Source organism: Miscanthus floridulus, chromosome 16 (genome assembly GCF_019320115.1).
Source record: "Miscanthus floridulus cultivar M001 chromosome 16, ASM1932011v1, whole genome shotgun sequence".
Lineage (NCBI taxonomy): Eukaryota > Viridiplantae > Streptophyta > Magnoliopsida > Poales > Poaceae > Miscanthus > Miscanthus floridulus.
This window is the reverse complement of record NC_089595.1, coordinates 63,071,653-63,091,417: the sequence shown is the minus strand read 5'-3', so window position 1 is coordinate 63,091,417 and position 19,765 is coordinate 63,071,653. Positions and strand designations below refer to the sequence as shown.

The 19,765-nt window shown below is 48.4% G+C and overlaps 1 protein-coding gene and 3 pseudogenes across 2 annotated transcripts in view; 1 reads left to right on the top strand and 3 right to left on the bottom strand.

The window, feature by feature from the left end:
- LOC136509930 (uncharacterized) overlaps window positions 1-19,765 on the top strand; it is a 50,390-nt gene that overhangs the window by 2,640 nt on the left and 27,985 nt on the right. Inside the window, exons 1-4 of one of the 2 annotated variants that reach the window (XM_066504519.1) lie at window positions 1,415-2,120; window positions 10,932-11,008; window positions 17,080-17,248; window positions 18,484-18,572. In XM_066504519.1, coding sequence (XP_066360616.1) covers window positions 1,550-2,120; window positions 10,932-11,008; window positions 17,080-17,248; window positions 18,484-18,572 — 906 coding nt within the window. In that variant the 5' untranslated portion in view covers window positions 1,415-1,549. Of the gene's footprint in view, window positions 1-1,414; window positions 2,121-10,931; window positions 11,009-17,079; window positions 17,249-18,483; window positions 18,573-19,765 lie in introns of those variants that run through there. The other variant, XM_066504518.1, reaches the window with a different exon arrangement.
- LOC136513510 (uncharacterized) lies at window positions 3,522-7,666 on the bottom strand (annotated as a pseudogene).
- On the bottom strand, window positions 4,106-6,867 carry LOC136509903 (uncharacterized; annotated as a pseudogene).
- LOC136513509 (protein ALP1-like) lies at window positions 7,845-9,261 on the bottom strand (annotated as a pseudogene).

Below are 19,765 nucleotides of genomic sequence, written 5' to 3'. Positions count from 1 at the left end.
ATCAAGCCATAATTCAAACTTAGGTACGACACACACACACATAACATAGCAACTAGATTAAGGACATGACATGATGAAATGATAAAACGATAACTGATAAAGTGATGAAATGATGATGCATGAACAGCAGCTGGCCATGGCAAACTGGCAATCATCCATCAATCCATCGATCCAACATCTTCAGTCAGACCCAGCAGCAACACCAGAGCTTTCAGTTATTCCTAGCGCCCCAAGATCTTCTAGAACTCTTTCAAGGTCTGGTTCATCAAGTGACAGATCAGCATGCTCAAGAAAATCAGCACCACCCTCAAAATCAGCCTCAAAAGTATCAGCTCCAATATCCCACATTGCTGATGGACCATGGTGGTATTCTTCAGTTTTCCTTGAAAGAAGGCGCAAGTTCAGCCTACAAAAGCAATTTGCAACCAGGAATCAAACTTCATGCAGGCAGCAAAAAATAAGGCAATTAAGAAAATGACAATAAGAGGTAGAATTAGAACCTGTTTCTCAAGGAACTATGGATCAGCCCATAGGTACTCCAATTTCTCTCAGCACAAGAAGATGTTGGCTGACCAAGTAATCTAAATGCTAACTTTTTCAGGTCTGGTGCAGAATGACCATGAATTCCCCACCATTGCTTTGGATCCATATAAGTTTTATCCTCAAGTGAGTCAAATGAATTGAATCCAGGCCCAAACAAAGAGAAATTAGCATATTGTTGCTTGATCTTTTTTAGTTCCTCACCAGAAAAATACCTCCTGAAACAAGCATTTCTCATTTCTGAAATTTCCTCATCATTGTGAGGGGCTACTCGGTTTGGAACCTCACTGATCCATGCATCAGTGTAGTACTTGGAATTTAGTGAGTGTGCTAAGCAGTGCAAGGGGGTGTTACTTTTTGCCCATCGACTCACCAAGATGTCTAGCACAGCTGAGAAGAAGGCAGATTCTTCATGTGGTTCTAGCCCTTCATGACCATAGATCACAGCCTTCACCTTCTCTATCATTGTATCCCACATTTCATATATCAGATGCAGGCATGGCTTGTCAGTATCAGCTGGCGGCAGGCGGGCGCGAAGGCGCGGCGGGGCGCGTGTGCGGGCAGGCGGGCGGACGCGGGCGTGCGTGCGGTGGGCGATGTTTATCTGGGACTGCCGCGCCGTGAGGGATGGCGCGGCAGACCCTGCCACGTCACCGGTCAGCGTCCCGGTCGTCGGCACGTCATCCCTCTCGCCGCGCTACCATGCATGACGCGGCACAGGCCTTTTGCCGCGACAGGGAAATAGCGCGCGGCCAAAAGTGTTAATTTTGGAAAAAAATTAAACAGTATTAGATTTAAAAGTGTTAGATTTGAAATTAGTTTAAAAAAGTGTTAAAAATAAAAAATTCGCTATGGTGAAGGCAGACGCCGAAGCAAAACAGAAGGCGAAGAAGACCAACCCAAGAAAAGCCAACGTGATCTCCAAATCTCCCGTTCCAGAGGTCGTCTCCGCGTCGTCGGGCCCGCTCCGCGTGCGACGCCGGCATATAGGGTTTCGCCGGCGACGGCGATGGACCCACCGGCTGGGGGCTCCGATCGCCGGGGACCCAGTCAGAGCGCTGGCGTCGCGCCCTCTGGCCTCCGCCGATATGGCCTCAATTTCTCCGCCTCCAGCCTCCTCCAGGCCCCCCTCGCGGCCCTCCTCGAGTACTCCGGCGTCGTCCAGTCCGGCCCTGCCCTGGCGGCGCACCACCCGTCCGCGGGGCCCTCGTCGCCGTTGTCGGCGTCGGAGGTCGATGGCCTTCTCTCCGCCGCCGCCGCTGTGGACGGGGAGGTTTCGATCCGGATCCAGGGCGGCCCAGGCGACACGGAGGCCACGGGCGGGCCGGCCGCGGGGACCTTGTTGGAGGACTTGATCGAGACGACCGCCGGCCCGGAGGTTGACCAGGCGTCCGCTGCGGGCAGGGGAGCAGGCGCTACGGACGCGGAGGCAAACGGTGGTGGGGCCGGCACGTCGGGGAACGGGGGCGGGGACCGTGCGTACCAGCGGTACGACGTGCACCACGTTGCGCGGTGGATTGAACAGATATTGCCTTTCTCGCTGCTTCTACTCGTCGTCTTCATACGGCAGCATCTCCAAGGTTTGCTTCATATCTCTCTCGTTCTAAAGGTGCGTTTGGTACTTCTGGAACGTTGTGCACTTGTGCGACCTCACTGTGGCAACTCTAGTTGTTAACAAGTGGTAAGACTGTTAAACAAACGAGGAATTTGGTCTTAAATCCACAAGAACTTTGTTTGCTTATGTTTTAGTTTTTCATTAGGCTAGACTACTTTCTGCTATGAATTCTAAGGATGTAGTTGAAGGAGCTTAGTCCACTTTTATTAATGTTTGAAGTTAGCCTGTGCTATCCTGTTGCCCTACTATGGTAGGGCATATAATCTATTTTGTATGTTGTGGTTTCAATAATCCATGGCTGTGGGTTTTACTTCTGTTGTTTTCAGCTGCATTGGTTGGGCTCCTAATGTTGTTAGAAATTATGTTTGTTGTGCTGATCTTTGATCTTATTCGGCTAATGAGTCCAATGTGGAAAAGCATTGGAGTTTGGTCTGGAATGTTAGCTGTGCTAGCGTAGCAATTGGACTTTCTGAAATCAGGCTCCTGTATAGTTAGGAGTTGTTGATTCTCCTTCCTTATCTGATCGAGCTTCTCTGCATCTCTGAAGTGATGGCTTGAAGGAGCACATCTACATTTACCACAATAGGCATTCCTTGTATGTGCTCATATCTTTCTAGCTTCGCAATGTAGATCAGATGCATGAACCTTTCCATGCATTTAATTTGTCTGTCGGGTCTGTTGCACCATACTTAGGTGTTTGGTTCCAAGAACTAAACTTTAGTCCCCGTCACATCGGATGTTTGGACACTAATTTGGAGTATTAAACATAGATTAATTACAAAACTAATTACACATATCGAGACTAATTTGCGAGATGAATCTATTAAGGCTCTGTTTGGATGTAGATATTGAGGCTGAGGAATTGAATTGGCCCAGAATACCAAAGCTGAGGGGAATTGGAAATGACCTCAAATACCAATGCCATTTTTTGGATGTGCAAGTAGTTGATTGCTGGAATCAACCAATTCCAATTCCTGTTTGGATGTACAAACGTTGAATTGTAGTCTGGGTTGTCTACAATGATGTAAATGCATTGTAATATGTATTTCACAACTTGCACATTTATTGGATGATTATATTATCACTTTACACAAAAAAACATGAAAATATTCAGAAAAAATAGTAGAAACTGAAATAATATCATTAAAAACGTGGAAAATAATCGATGACAGCAGCACATAAATGTTGATCACAAGCATCTATTATAGAGTCAATACTTGATGATCAATATTCCAACTCTCTTACAAGTACCACGACATTTCACAACACCTAATTTAAAAGGGGCCATAACAGCAAGCGTACATAGGCAGTTCCATATTACATAACAGCAAGCGTACATTACATCCCTTGATCAGCCACCATTGCTCTAATTCAACGTAAGGAGCCATTCTTTCCTAAAGTCCATAGGCAGTTCCATAAGCGCTTGGAATAAACGTTCATTAAGGATCAGCTTCCCATAAGCCCACAAAAGGTCACATCTAGCTAAATCTGGTATTTGTTCAAGTGCAGCAAGTATTTCAGCAGGAGGAGTGACCTGAGGCAATGGTAATGGCTCGGTGGATTTTAGAGCATCTCGAAATGAAGTCTTCATATCTCCAAGCATGCAAAGAATTGCTTCACCAGTTCACTGCTTTTTTTGTGGTAAATCTGGGGATGCTTGATTACATTCTTCAGGTGAATCTTGTGCTAAATTGCACGGATACGCGGATACGGATACCGGTACGCGATACGGCGATACTCCGATACGCCATTTTCCCCAAAATGCAGATACGGGGATACGGCAATATATATAAAAAATAAAAAATAAAACATACCATAAATATTACATAACATAACATGGTTCAGGGCATAACGTTCAGGCCATCAAGCCATAATTCAAACTTAGGTACGACACACACACACATAACATAGCAACTAGATTAAGGACACGACATGATGAAATGATAAAACGATAACTGATAAAGTGATGAAATGATGATGCATGAACAGCAGCTGGCCATGGCAAACTGGCAATCATCCATCAATCCATCGATCCAACATCTTCAGTCAGACCCAGCAGCAGCACCAGAGCTTTCAGTTATTCCTAGCGCCCCAAGATCTTCTAGAACTCTTTCAAGGTCTGGTTCATCAAGTGACAGATCAGCATGCTCAAGAAAATCAGCACCACCCTCAAAATCAGCCTCAAAAGTATCAGCTCCAATATCCCACATTGCTGATGGACCATGGTGGTATTCTTCAGTTTTCCTTGAAAGAAGGCGCAAGTTCTGGTGTGTGAAAACTAAATCCTCAGCACGACCAGGATTCAGCCTACAAAAGCAATTTGCAACCTGGAATCAAACTTCATGCAGGCAGCAAAAAATAAGGCAATTAAGAAAATGACAATAAGAGGTAGAATTAGAACCTGTTTCTCAAGGAACTATGGATCAGCCCATAGGTACTCCAATTTCTCTCAGCACAAGAAGATGATGTTGGCTGACCAAGTAATCTAAATGCTAACTTTTTCAGGTCTGGTGCAGAATGACCATGAATTCCCCACCATTGCTTTGGATCCATATAAGTTCTATCCTCAAGTGAGTCAAATGAATTGAATCCAGGCCCAAACAAAGAGAAATTAGCATATTGTTGCTTGATCTTTTTTAGTTCCTCACCAGAAAAATACCTCCTGAAACAAGCATTTCTCATTTCTGAAATTTCCTCATCATTGTGAGGGGCTACTCGGTTTGGAACCTCACTGATCCATGCTTCAGTGTAGTACTTGGAATTTAGTGAGTGTGCTAAGCAGTGCAAGGGGGTGTTACTTTTTGCCCATCGACTCACCAAGATGTCTAGCACAGCTGAGAAGAAGGCAGATTCTTCATGTGGTTCTAGCCCTTCATGACGATAGATCACAGCCTTCACCTTCTCTATCATTATTGTATCCCACATTTCATATATCAAATGCAGGCATGGCTTGTCAGTATCAGCTGCCCGTATCATAGAATAGATAGGTTCAGTGAAACTGAGGAAGTAGCGCACCTTATCCCACCACACATCATTCACAATCTTGTCTTTGACAAATTGGGCCTGACCTGGATTATCATCCCTGTAGGCAGACCACTTGTCACTCACTACCATCACTGAAAGAGCATCTTTTATAGCAACAAACCTCTTCAACATCACAATGGCAGAGGCAAATCTTGTCTCAGCAATGGCAAGGAATTTCAGCTTGCTATGCTCATTGAACATAAACAGCCTTATAGAGTGATTCATGATGTAATTCTTTATCATGCTGGCATTCATGATGTAATTCTTTATCATGCTGGCATCTGCAATAACCTCGCTGATCCACTAGAATTCATCATGAAGCTCATCCTCAGCGTCCCTAGGAGCACAAATGTTCTTCAAGGCAAGGTTCAAAGTATGCACAACACATGGGGTCCAGAAAATATGAGGGTGCTTCTGCTCAACAATGATACCAGCAGCTCTGCAATTGGAAGCATTATCAGTGATCACTTGCACAACATTTTGTGCCCCAACCTCATCAATTATAGCTAGCATCTTCTCTGAAATGTAATCCTTGGTCTTGGATATTCCTTCAGTGTTGATTGCTCTAAGAAACATTGGACCATCTTCTGTTACAGCCAAGAAATTCAAGAGTGGATGCCTTTGAGCATCTGACCATCCATCTGATACAATACTCACACCTTTAGAGCTCAATGTCGCCTTGATGGGCTGCAGCATTCTCTCGACATGTGTCTTCTCTTGCACAAGAAGAGTTGTTCTCAGCTTGTTGTAGCTTGGAGGGACATATCCTCCAATTGGCCGATTGGCAGCAAACATGAAAGCCTTCCTAAAATATGGGTTACGTGCAAGATTAAATGGCAGGCCTGCTGTATAAAACATTCTAGCTATCAGTTCATCAAGCTGGCTACAGACTTCTTGATTGAAGCTAGATTCAATAACTGAGACACCCTTCCTCTTTCTCATCTTCTCGTTGCCCTCAATAGGAAGTGGAATATCTCTAGGCATGGTCCTGGCAACAGCAGCATTGGCAGCCGCAACTTCAGCTTGCAGTTGTTCAAGAACATGTACAGTCACCACTCGACAAAACTTTACCCCAAAACCAGAAATCTTTAACAGATGTGCTTTAACTCTAGAGTAGCTTCCTTGAAAATGATGGTCACAAAGTCTACATCTCATCTTTGAGTTGCCCCCCTGACCCTTTCCAATTCTCTCAATTAACTCAACATACCTCCACAGTGGCTTCTTAGCATCATCATCTGAAGGTGGAGGAGTCATACGAGCAGCAGCTAAGACCTGACTTGCAATAGCAGGGTTGTTGGCGATAGGAAATCCTCCACTTTCAGAACCATCAGTAGATGCAGAAGCATTCGAAGAAGTCGCCATTGGATCTAATAACAAGAGGAGAATCAGACAAGGAGCAGGGAGATAGCTGAGAAGTGAAGGGAAGGACCAGATTAGAGAAGAGAAGAAAAAACGGACTCACCGTAGAAGGGGAAGGAGCCGCGGCCGCCGATGGCGTGTGGAGGCGGCAAGGGCTTGAGGACGTGGTCCAGGGAGAGAAGACACAGGCGGAGAGCTGGAGAACGAAGGGGCGGCCGAGCGGCGGCGGTCGAGCAGCGCTGCTGCCGCAGATCTACGGCGTGCTGCACGCCTGCTTCAGAGGAGCGTGTGTGCAGCGGCGGCGGCTGCTGTGGCCGCACGAAAAGGGATTGCGGAGGGGCACAGCTGAGCGGACGGCTTTTATATGAACCGAATGAGTGGTTTTAAGGGTTATCAGGTATCCTACAGGTATCGGCAAGGTATCCCGGGAGTATCCGCGTATTTTTATTATTTGAAAATTGTGTTAATTTCCGATACGTCCAGGATACGTATCCGGCAGTATCCGTATCTGATACGGTATCCGATACCGGTACGTGGGTTTTGCGAAGTATCCGCGTTTCTTAGATCTTGTGGACTCTCAGCAGCTGTCTTGGCACCATCACCATTGGCATGATCTGTAGAATAAATAGTGCTGATTGCATCCCAATTCTTCACCACCTTGTTCTTGTAACAAGCTGCAGCCTTGTTATTCTGCACAAAACATAGACACAGTACAAGTGACTTGTCTTTTTATAAAATTAAAACTGTTATTCTGCACAAAACATAGACACAGTACAAGTGACTTGTCTTATTATAAAATTAAAACAGTGAGAAACCAAATATCCATGTACTTACCGCCACATATCTAGACCAGACATCCTCACTATCAATTGATAGCTTATTATTTTCCCAATCCCAACCAAAACCACTCTGTGACAGGATCTTACTAATGACCTCATAGTGCTTGTCAAAAGTTTTGCACCTGGATGATATGTTTTCTTTTGTGATGTCCACATTGCATTGCTCGCGTACATTCTTGGTAGCAGCATTGTAGACATGTGGCTTCCATCCATTTTGGGAGCGGTCACCATTGTTGTAATGCTCAACAAGTACAGCCAACAATGCAGTGTCCATCTCATCTGTCCATGTGAGATAAACTCTCTTTGCCTTTGCTGCAGCCATGTGCTATAAGTAAAGGACAACGAAAGCCATGTGTTAGGATGATGCATTTACAAAATATCACAAAAGGCACCATCAGCTAGCTATCACAAAAGGTACGATCAGCTAGCTATCACAAAAGGCCCTGCTATATGCTAACCCACACAACCTACTCCATCTCTAGTTCACCATGCCTAACAAGGTATTCAGCAAACATGTCATTAGTTAGCTGCTCCCTAAAGGTGTTCCATTCAGTAGTAACTTGAACACTTGTAATTAAGGTAGCATCATCTATAGACTCATTGGTCATAGCTGCTAGTTCATCATCCACTTCGGGTAGCAATAAATCATCCATTTGATGCTGTCTATCTCTTGTAAAGTTGTGTAACACACAACAAGCATTAATAATTCGGATCTGCAACATTCATTTGATGGCAGTTAGCACTTGCAATTGAGATTTTTTTTCACCATATGTACACATTTGTTACCTGGTCCTTCATATCAAAGAAACTTTGAGAACGCAAAATTGCTTATTGTTTCTTCCACAAACCAAAAGTTCTTTCCATAACATTTCTAGCACGAGAATGACGCAAGTTATATAACTCTTTCGGAGTTTTAGGCTGTTGTTGACTTGAAACCCACTCTTTTAAGTGGTATCTAGTGGATCTGAATGGAGCTAGGAATCCAGGTCCATTGGTATAACCAGCATCAACTAAATAATATTTTCCTATTACGAAAAAACTAAATTATATAACTACCAAAACAAAGAAATAAAATGCCAAGTGAAAAGGTCATACCATGAGGTACAACAAATGCATCTTGGCGACTCATTACATCACGCAGAACTCTTGAATCAGAAGCTGAACCCTCCCAAGCAGGCAAAACATACAAAAATTTCATGTTCCAGTTAACCACACCTAGCATGTTAGTGGTGATTTGTTGCTTTCTGTTTCTATACCTCCCTTGGTCAGCCACATCAACATGACACCCATCAACATGACACCCATCTGATGCACCAAGAGCATTGCCAAACCACTTCCATTTGTAATCATCGGGAGGTTGATTTGAAGGATCAGGAAGCTTAATAAACTCTCCACTTAAAGATAGAATAGCTGATAACACATCAGAAAAGTGCCTACTGATAGTCTCTAAAGAGTGCTTATAAGTGCCACGCAACAACCTCATTTTTATACCATGCCCAACTACCAGCAAGAACATAGCAACCTTTTCTTCCACAGCGACATAAACACTCTCACGAAGACCACACCTTTCACGCAACATGATGCACGAGTCATGAAAGTTTCTTTTAGTTAAACGTAGCTCATCATAGCATATATAACTTTAGAACCATCATACATTTCCTTCAACAAATACTTCCTAAGAGTATGTCTGCGCTCATCATCATTAAAGCACCCTAAATCCCTTGGCCCCCGCTGCGAACTAAGATATGCAAGCCCAAAAACAGCTGCCTCAAAGTATAGTTCTGTGAAAATAATCCTCCTCTTTCTCCTTTTATTTTCTTCATTAATGAAGGAAACCAACTCAAGATCTGACATAGTGCAGCTACAATGCACACATGCACACATGATTTTTAAAGAGCAAGACATGAAACAAAAAAAATCATTCAGAAACACCAACAACACATCAATCTAGGCAGTACATACCTTCAATAGAACTGAAGAACAACGAACACTTGACATAAGTAACCTGCAAAATACAAAGAAAAGGGGTTAGGGTTTCGAAAGAGTGAATCGATGGAGGGAGAAGGAATGAAGGCCTCGATCGATCTAGATGCCGAAAGGGAATTGGGAAAAAGAGCAAGGATGAATCGGCGAGGGTAGGCGCGGATCGAAGGAGGAGGATTTGAGCAGGAAGGGGGAAGTAGATGAGACTAGCAAGAAGACGGTCCTGCAGGGAGGGATAACGACGGAGGTTGGTCGGAGATGTATGAGAACGAGGGCGTGAGGGAGAGCTCGCCGGCAGATAGCGCATCTGCGGTGGGATCAACCTCCCATCGCTTTCGCCATCGCCGCCTCCTCTCTCTGGAGTCGCTCGCTCGCGCTTCTTTTTTTTCGAGTCGGGTCACGAAGGGGTACGCACGGGGGTAGGGGAAGGGGAAGGGAAGTGATTTCGGGCGAATACAGAGCGGGAGACCTCGGAATCGTGGGCGGGCTCTTTCCTTCGTGCGGGAGAGGTGCGCGATATTGGGCGCCAATTCCTCCAACCAATTCCAGAACCATCCAAACAATGGGATAACAGGGTAGCCAATGCCAAAGCCAAATCCAGGGTCCCAATATCTACATCCAAACACTACCTAAGTCTAATTAGTCCATGATTTGACAATGTGGCGCTACAGTAAATATGTGTTAATCATGAATTAATTAGGCTTAATAGATTCGTCTCGCTAATTAGTCTACTCCCGTGCAATTTGTTTTATAATTAGCTCATGTTTAGTCCTCCTAGTTTTTTTTGAGTGATATACAGCAGGGGAGGCCCCCATTGTGAATTTTATTAAAACCCAAAAAGAGAAACAACACTGTACAAAGGCGACACAGCAAGGGAAGGAGGGGCTACACAATAAGCAGGCCCTGGGAAGGCAGAAGAACTAGGCTAGAGGGACCATACAGGAAAGGAACTCTAGACGCTTTACAACATTGAACCTATGAGCTTGAAGCCTAGCTTCTTCACAGAAGGAGTTCTTCCAGGAGATAAAAGAAGGCCGACCCCTATCAAAGATGAAGTTGTTTCTCAGCTTCCAAATTTGCCATGCCGCAATGGTGAAGAACTCCATGAAAAAGGGATTCTGAGATTGAGTTTTAGCCTGCTGCATCATCTCGTAAAATTCTCTTGTGAAATCCCAATTAATCCCAATTAGTCCTCCTAGTTAGCATCCGAACGTCTGATGTGACACGGCACTTTCTTTCAATAAGAACTTTTTACTCTTTTGGGGAATGGAACATGCATGTCAGAATGTCAAACTAAGGTTAAAAAATACGGTTACCTTTTTGTGTTGCTTCAATTGAGTGTGCATCAACCTGAGCATTATAGCAGTCATATCTATTCTGTTAGTGTCCAGCATTTCTTATACTTTCAATAGCCTGAAAATGTCCTTTTTTATTATTTCTGCCACTATGATGAATGGTCAGTTATCCATGTAACTCTATTATTCTAAGTTATTATCCTTTCAATCACTCTTTTTTTTTGTTGCAAAGGTTGTTTGGATTGCCCACTAATGGAAGAATTGTTTTGTGTGCAGGTTTCTTTGTCACAATTTGGATTGCTGCGGTAATGTTCAAGTCGAATGATATATTGAGGAAGCAAACTGCTTTGAAGGTTTGATGACGCATTACTTTATACATTGTTGAACTAGCTTAATGAACTATTTGACATATCAGGTGTGTACTTAGCCAGCTTTTTTCCTTTCTGTTACCTCATCAATTGGGATGACTGTCATAATTTATCTGCACCAAAGAGATGTTCTAATGGTAATTGAGATAAAATGAGAGTCATACTGCATTTTCTAAGACATCATTGTATTAGCTTAACATGTTCTCATCTCATAGTGACCTTACTTCTATGCTGTCCATTGTGAAATTAGAACGACAAATACATTATGCGATCTATATTAGCTCATCAGTTGATCTTGAGTTATGTTTTACCACTGTACCAGTTAGTGCCACGTGTTAGTCGCTGAATTCTTACTCTTGGTAGTAGCAGAATTCTTACTCTCACCGAGAGAGGATGACACTAGGAGCTGGGGCAATTTTCTGGTTTATTTCTCACACAAATACCATGCCAACCTGAGGGGTTGGGGATACATATTTATAGGCTGCTAGCCAGCCAAGTATATGCCAAGATGCTAGTCTAAGATGCTGTCCTAGATGTTGTCCTAGATGCTAGTCTTAGATGCTGTCCTAGATGCTAGCCCTAGATGCTAAGATGCTGTCCTCCAGTCAAGGATGCTGTTCTTGATGGGCAGCAAGACCACCATGCTACTGCAGCCTCACAAAGACCTACATAGAGACTTATCCATCATTCCCCCCCTAAGTCTTGTGCGTCGTCTTGTGGGAAAGTTGAACCATCCCGATCCTGGAGCAGAGCTCAAGGAACTTGATCCTCCCAAGAGGCTTGGTAAGTAGGTCCGCAAGCTGGTCCTTGGTGTTGATGTAGCTTGCCTTGATGCTCCCTTCCTCCAAACAGCCTCGGATGAAGTGGTACCTCACCCGGATGTGCTTACTCCGTTCATGGAAAACGGGGTTCTTTGCCAGGGCCAGAGCGGACTTGCTGTCCATCCTGAGCTCCACCGCTCTAGTGTCTCTGCCGAGGAGATCACCAAGCAGTCGATCGAGCTAGAGCGCCTGAGTCGAAGCGGTGGAGGCCGCTATGTACTCGGCCTCGCAGCTGGACAGGGCCACCACCTGCTGCTTGACCGACTGCCAGTTAACGAGGCACTTGCCGAGGAGGAAGAGGATCCCGCTCGTGCTCTTGCTGGTGTCGATGTCGCCGGCGTGGTCGCTGTCGCTGTACCCGACGAAGTGTGCCGCCCCAGGGCACCTAGGGTAGTAGAGGCCGTGGTTGAGTCCCCGCAACGTAGCGGATGATCCTCTTAACAGCCTGCTGGTGCTCCGTCGTCGGTCGCTGCATGAACCGACTAACGTAGCCGACGGAGAATGCCAAGTCCGGCCGTGTGTGGGCGAGGTAGCGAAGGCTCCCCACAAGACGCCGGTACTGCGTAGCGTCCACCTCCGTCGTGCTGTCGCGGCTCAGCTTCAGCCTCTCCTCCATCGGAGTGAGAGCTGGGTTGCAGTCGGTGAGCCTAGCTAGCTCAACGACGCGCTTCCCAGGTAGAAGGAGAGAGGCCCCAGGTCACTCATCTGGAAGGTGGCCTTCATCTCTTCCTTGAATGCCGCCACCTCCGCATCCTTGGTGCCGGTGATCACCAAGTCGTCGACGTAGACACCCACCAGCAGAGCATTTCCTCGACTGCCCCGTCGGTAGATGTCCGCCTCGTGCGGGCTTTGCTCGAAGCCCATCCCCTTTAGCGTGGAATCCAACTTGGCATTCCACGCCCTCGGTGCCTGCCGCAAGCCATAGAGGGCCTTGCGCAGGCGGAGCACCTTGCCCTCCTTGCCGGGGATCGCAAATCCTGGCGGCTGGTGCACGTAGACCTCCTCCTTCAAGTCGCTGTTAAGAAACGCCGACTTGACGTCCATGTGATGAACACGCCAGCCCTCCTGGGCAGCTAGCGCAAGGAGGAGTCGCACGGACTCCATCCGTGCCACGGGAGCAAAGGCGTCGTTGATGTCGACCCCCTCCTGCTGCACGAAACCTCGCGCCACCAAGCGAGCCTTGTGCTTGACGATGGCGCCGGCTTCATCCCTCTTCAGCTTGTACACCCACTTAAGGGTGATCGCGCGGTGACCACGAGGAAGGTCAGTAAGCTCCCAGGTGTGGTTCTTCTCAACCGCATCCATCTCCAACTGCATCGCGGCGCGCCATGCCGCATGTCTCTCGGCCTCTGCAAACGACCGAGGCTCGCCGTCGTCGCACGCAAGGTGCAACTGCGCCTCCAGGTCATGAGGCACCAGTCCTGGCACCGGCTGGTCGCCGAGAAGGTTCTCCATCGTACGGTACCGCAATGGCTCGCCGTCGTGGTACGCGTCGATGCGCTCCTCATCGTGAGAGAGTGGAGTAGCGAGCTCAACCGGGCTGTGCTCGACACGAGCTGGTGTTGGAGTAGACGTGCCCGGAGAGGTGCCTGTCGGTGCTGGAGTGCGTGGTGGTGCTGGCTGTGGTGGAGCCGGTTAAGAACTCATCGCAGCCGAGGTCCTGGCTGGAGAGCGTGGTGCTGTCGGAGTAGCAGGCGCAGGGGTCGGTGGAGGCTCGGGGACTGGGGTAGATGCGCTCATCGAAGAAGAGCTGCCTACTCCCCCAGCTCCCTCGAAGTGGACGTACTCGATAGTGAAGTCGTCGTACGTCGGAGCCGAGTCGTCATCCACCGCCTTGTCCCACGCCCATCCTCGCCCTTCGTCGAACACAACGTCGCGCGCCTTGCGCACACGCTGTGTCTTCGGGTCTAGGATGCGGTAGGCCTTCGAGCCCTCCGCGTAGCCGATGAACACTCCCGGAGTGCTCCTGTCGTCGAGCTTGCTGATGTGGCCAAGCTCCTTGGCGAACGCGAGGCAGCCGAAGACCCGCAAGTGGGAGACTGCCAGCTTGCGCCCATGCCAAGCCTCGTACGGCGTCCTGCCGTCGAGCGCCTTGGTAGGCGAGCGGTTGAGGATGTAGACGGCCGACACCACCGCCTCTCCCCAGAAGACAGCTGGCATCCCCCTCTGCCTGAGAAGGGTCCGAGCCATCCCAACAACCGTTTGGTTGCGCCACTCGATGACGCCGTTCTGCTGCGTGCTGTACGGCGCGGAGTAGTGACGCTGAATGCCCTTATCAGTGCAGTACGACGCGAATTCAGACGCCGTGAATTCGCCGCCGTTGTCGGTGCGCAGCACGCGCAGCTTGCGGCCGCACTCCGCCTCTGCAGCACCCTGCGCGCGCCTGATGGCGTCCGCAGCCTCTCCCTTGCTACCGAGGACCATCACCCACATGTAGCGGGAGAGGTCGTCGACGAGCAGCAGGAAGTAGCATCGTCCTCCCGGTGTGGCCGGTGTCACCGGGCCACACAAGTCTCCGTGCACAAGCTCGAGCCTCTCCTTGGCTCGAAAGCTCGCCCGCTAGGGAAAGGGGAGTCGCCTCTGCTTCGTCAACACGCAGACGTCGCAGAGCTGCTCCACATGGTCGAGGCACGGCAGGCCTCGCACCATCTCCGTGGCACTGAGCCGCTTCAGGGCCTCGAAGTGAAGGTGCCCGAAGCGCTCGTGCCACTGCCACGCCTCGTTGTCTCGACGAGCAGCGAGACAGAGGGGTTGTGCCACCTGCACGTTAAGGACGTAGAGTCGATTTGCGCTTCTGGATACCTTGGCAAGAAGGCGACGATGGCGATCCCAAATCCTCATGACTCCATCCTTAACCACCACGCGCGAACCGTTCTCATCCAGCTGTCCCAAGCTGATGATGGAGTTCCTCAACGCGGGGATGTAGTAGACTCCGGTGTGCTCACCAGACACGGCGGTGAAGATGACGGAGCCGACGCCCTTGATCTCCACGCCGGAGGCATCCCCAAACTTGACGGAGCCTCGGACGCTAGAGTCAAGCTCGGTGAAGAACTCCCGTCGACCGGTCATGTGATGGGTGGCACCGGTGTCGAGGCACCACCTGTCAGTCTTGTCGTTGCCGGAGCCGTCGCCGAGGAGGGCGTGTGCTTTTGGCTCGTCAAGGTGGAGGAGAGCCGCTGCGGCCGGTGCTGCTGGAGGTAGCTCGATGCTTGCATGTGCCATGAACAGAGCCGGCTCCTCCGCCTGTGCGACGTGGGCCTGACCGCGTCGTGGCTGTCGACGGTCCTTGGCCCAATGGCCAAGCTGGCCGCAGTTGCGGCAGGTGTCGTCTCGTGCCGGCTTGTGCTTGTCGGCGGTGCCGCCTTGGGCGCCTCCGCGGGCATCACCCTCGGCACGTCCTCGCGCCCCGGCCTGGGCGTCTCTGCGCGCCTTGCGCGGCTTGCCATGCTTGCGGCCGCCTGTCGCGGAAGAAGGCTCTCTCTTCTTCCGGTTACCTTGGCAGGCAGCCCACTGCTCCCGAGTGAGAAGGAGCTTCCCGCCAGTAGTGATGGGCCCCGAGAGAGACTGTGGCTCATCGCTGTCGACGACCTTGAGGCGACCTATCGCCTCCTTGATCGACATCGTGGAGAGATCCAGCAAGGATTCGATCGAGCGAGCCATCTGCTTGTACTTCTCGGGGACGCAGCGGAAGAGCTTTTCGACAGCTCTCTCCTCGCCGTAGGTGTCATCGCCGAACTGCACCATCTTCTGCAACAATGTTGAGACGGAGAGCAAAGTCTTCAACGTCCCCACCTGGCTTGAAGGCCAGGTTCTCCCACTCCTTGCAAAGTGCCTGCAGTGTGGACTTGCGGGCGCGGTCGCTGCTGATGCGTGCCGCAGCGATGGCGTCCCAAGCCTCCTTGGCAGTCCGCTTGTTGGTAAGCGAGAACTGCATCTCGGACGGGACTGCAGCGATGAGGGCATCCAGTGCCTGTCGATCCTGGTCGTAGTCGACGTCGCCGTACCGGACTGCCTCCCACACGTGCCGCACCTGGAGCTTTACTCTCATCACCGCAGCCCACTAGACGTAGTTGGTCTTAGTGAGGGTAGGCCACCCACCGCCGGGGCCGACGTCCCTGACAACAGCCTGGAGCCCGTGGGTACCGATCCGGGGAGAGAGAGCCACGCTGCCTGTGAAGGCCGCGCTCTCCATCGACCCGTCCGCCACCGTTGCCGTGCGCGCCACCTCCAGGAGCGCCACCGCCGTGCGCGCCTCCTCCAGGAGCGCCATCGCCGTGCGCGCCGCCTCCAGCAGCGCCGCAGTGCGTCCGGCCTGTCTGGGCTGCCGCCGCAATCGTGGGGCGTGCGCGGCTGCCCACTGCGCCGCCCGCGCTCGCGCTGCCTCCCTCCCCAGCAGCTCGAGGTCCGCGCCGGCGCTGTCGTTAGCAGAAACGGAGCTGCTGATGCTTCCGCCTCCGCTCTAGCTGCTGCCAGCCTCGACGCCCCTTGCCGCCGCCGCAGCGGTCTCTGCCGCCGCTCGCTCGCGTTTTCTCTGCCGCGGCAAGTTCGGCCTCCTGCCGACGCCGCGTGCTCGAGGCGACCGAGTGCTGAGACTGCCCTGCGGACATGGCGCGCTATCGGGGGGCTGCTGCGTGGGGAGAGGGCTGCTTCAGACACAGAGGGAGAGGAGTGAGCAGGAGCGACCGGAGCTGCTGCTGCTCCCAGCTGGGGCTGTTGCGCGGCTGGGAAAGGAGATGAGCAAGAGATGCTCAGGCTACAGGATAGTACGGCTCTGATACCAGTTGTTAGTCGCTGAATTCTTACTCTTGGTAGTAGCAGAATTCTTACTCTCATCGAGAGAGGATGACACTAGGAGTTGGGGTAATTTTCTGGTTTATTTCTCACACAAATGTCATGCCAATCTGAGAGGTTGGGGATACATATTTATAGGCTGCTAGCTAGCCAAGCATATGCCAAGATGCTAGTCTAAGATGCTGTCCTAGATGCTAGTTCTAGATGCTGTACTAGATGCTAGCCCTAAATGCTAAGATACTGTCCTCCAGTCAAGGATGCTGTCCTTGATGGGCAGCAAGACCACCATGCTGCTGCAGCCCCACAAAGACCTACACAGAGGCTTATCCATCACCACGTTGCTCAGTGTACTTGCCATGCTTGTGTTAAATTAATCTATTTGATAATGTAATAGCTGGTTATTACTAGTATCTTAATATTTCCAACTCGTGCTTGCTTTTACAGGGCGAGAGAAAAATATCTGTACTCATTGGTATTACAGTAATCTTCATGATTCATGTGTTTGGCGTATATTGGTGGTACAGGAATGATGATCTTCTCAGACCTTTGTTCATGCTTCCTCCAAAAGATATACCACCATTCTGGCATGCGATTTTTGTCATCATGGTCAATGGTATTACTAATTTGAATTTGGCCACATAGTTTCTCAATTGTATTACAGCTAAATATTCTTTAAGCTATATACAGTTGGCTTTCTAGAAGGGTAGGTCTGGTGCAGTGGTGAGAGCTGTCTCACTGAGTTACCAGGTCGCGGGTTCGAAGCAGCCTCTCCGCAGATTTTGCGCGGGGGAAGGCTTGCCTCGGTTTTTCCCTTCCCCAGACCCCACTCATGTGGGAGCCAACGGCACTGGGTCTGCCCTTTTATATACAGTTGGCTTTCTCTAGTTTACTATAGATTAGATATTGATGTACTGAAATATTTGGTTATATTGAACACATTTTATTGACTGCTGAAACTGCAAATGAACTTTCATACATTTTACTTCCCCAAGTGTTGATATGCTCTAGCGTAATTGATTTTTTTTTGTTCTTCGTTCATTAACCATACTGTTTGATTTTATAAGGTATGTGTTTGAGGGGAAAAAAAGGATTTTATAAGGTACAACAGTGTCAAGGGCGTTGGTGCCCAAGACAGCAGGTCCCTGACTCCGGAGTTCGTAGGTAGATTGGGTACTGGCGCTGGGATTCTTCCCTGGACGCCCTATGGTGAAAGGGGTGAGATTAAGAGCAGCAAAGGTAGATTAGGAGATAACTTGTTTCTTGATTGATTCATCATAAGCTGATTACAGAATATATAGAGCAGCCCCAGCTCCTGGGCGCCCAGCTCTGGTCTCTTCGTTTCTCTCCCCATTAAACATTCTCTCATTACTCTAATCCCTTCCCCATAAACCTTAATTGCTGCTGACTACAGCTGGTACCTCCTTGGATGCCGCTCTGGCCCTTCTGGCCACATCTCGAGCCCTGGGACGCCTTTCATAATGGCGCCCCCACATCACAAACAGAGAGACTACTATTTTACCTCTTTCACACAGACTTTTTTTTCTTGTCATCAACTTTTTCCACTGAGTCAATGTAGAATCTTGCAAATTCATGAAGTTTCCTTAAATAAAATCACAACACCTGATCCTGAGTTAATATAATTTCAACATGGAGCCATACAAGAAAAGAAGTAAAGCTTGAATGACAAACTGATTGGGATATTGTGTTCCCTTGAGCCTATTGCAATTCATTGTCTTTTATTTTTTTAAGAAAATATTTTTTTTAGAAATAAACAAAAATATTTGAATTTTTTGGGCTATAGCTGATATAGCTATGCACGTTTGATGTATAACCATGAGTTACTTCCAGATACAATGGTCCGCCAAGCTGCAATGGCTGTCAAGTGCATGATACTTCTTTACTACAAGAACTGCAGAGGTCGTAACTACCGTAGACAGGTGACATATTTTTCAAATTCTTATGATTTGTTGTGGATCATTTTTGGTTTTCTCATGTTCATAGTTCTTAGATCATGTCTGCTATTGGTTAATGTATAAACATAACTTCCACAAATTGTATGTGTTAAAAGTGGTGCTTCTAATAATGACTCTCCATGACTAAGTGATTGTTATACTTGCAAGGGTATGTGAACTTTGTAAAGACTGTGGAAACCAGTTAAAATGTCCAGAAATTGTTGCTGCCATTGTTGCGTATTTACACACATGTCAATACCTATGTTACCTCATCTTTTGCTCCTACACTGGATTATATTGTTTGAGCTATATGTCTGCAACTGTAGCTTTTCTAAAGAATAATTTTTAAACAAAAAAACTTCTAAAACAAACTCCCTAACATGTCCAAGTCTGAACCTACCAACCAGACAACTATAGTCCATGGTGTTGCCAAAAGGCAGATTCTGGTGTATAGTTAGTAACGGCTTATTTTGAAATTTTAAGGGAAGCCAAAAAGACATGATGGGACTGGCTTTGTTTCCTCAAATATAATTGACACCCTTCTACTAAATTAGATTGTGTAGTAGCTGGACAACATTAACAAACATGTACACTATACACATTTCTAACAATATTTTCAAACATTTAACTCAGCTTCAATGGTAATAAATTTCAATTTGTATCATATGTTGCGAATATCCAACGATACTGCCTCAACCTTCCACACGTCTGCTCCGATCATCCATGTCACCGCAAATAGTGGTCCTGCAGTGTCAGCGGTACCTGCAGAAGTAGCATAGGTTTCACCAAAACAGGAAGCGGAAGCAGCAACTGGAGTGTGCTTTGTGGGCGAAGGAGACTCCAGCGTGACGTTGTGTGCTCAGGATCATGTCCAGTCATGGCAGCTACCAACGAAGGAGTGGTGGGACCAGGAGTAAATGCAAGACATGCTGCCTTTGTTGAGAGGCTAGTGTCCTCTACTCATCTGTCTTCAACTTTTTCACAAGGCCAACATTTACCACTGCCCGTGTTGTACTGTACCTTCCTAAGTGTCGCCTTGATGAAATGGCACTGTGGCAGACCTAGGTTGACTGGTGGCTTGGCTGGCCCAGTCCCTTCTCCTTTGTCCTTTTCCTTTCCTCCTCTCCCTGCTGCTGTTTTTGCTGTTTCTAGGTTGCTATAGGTACTTGGAAAGGGAC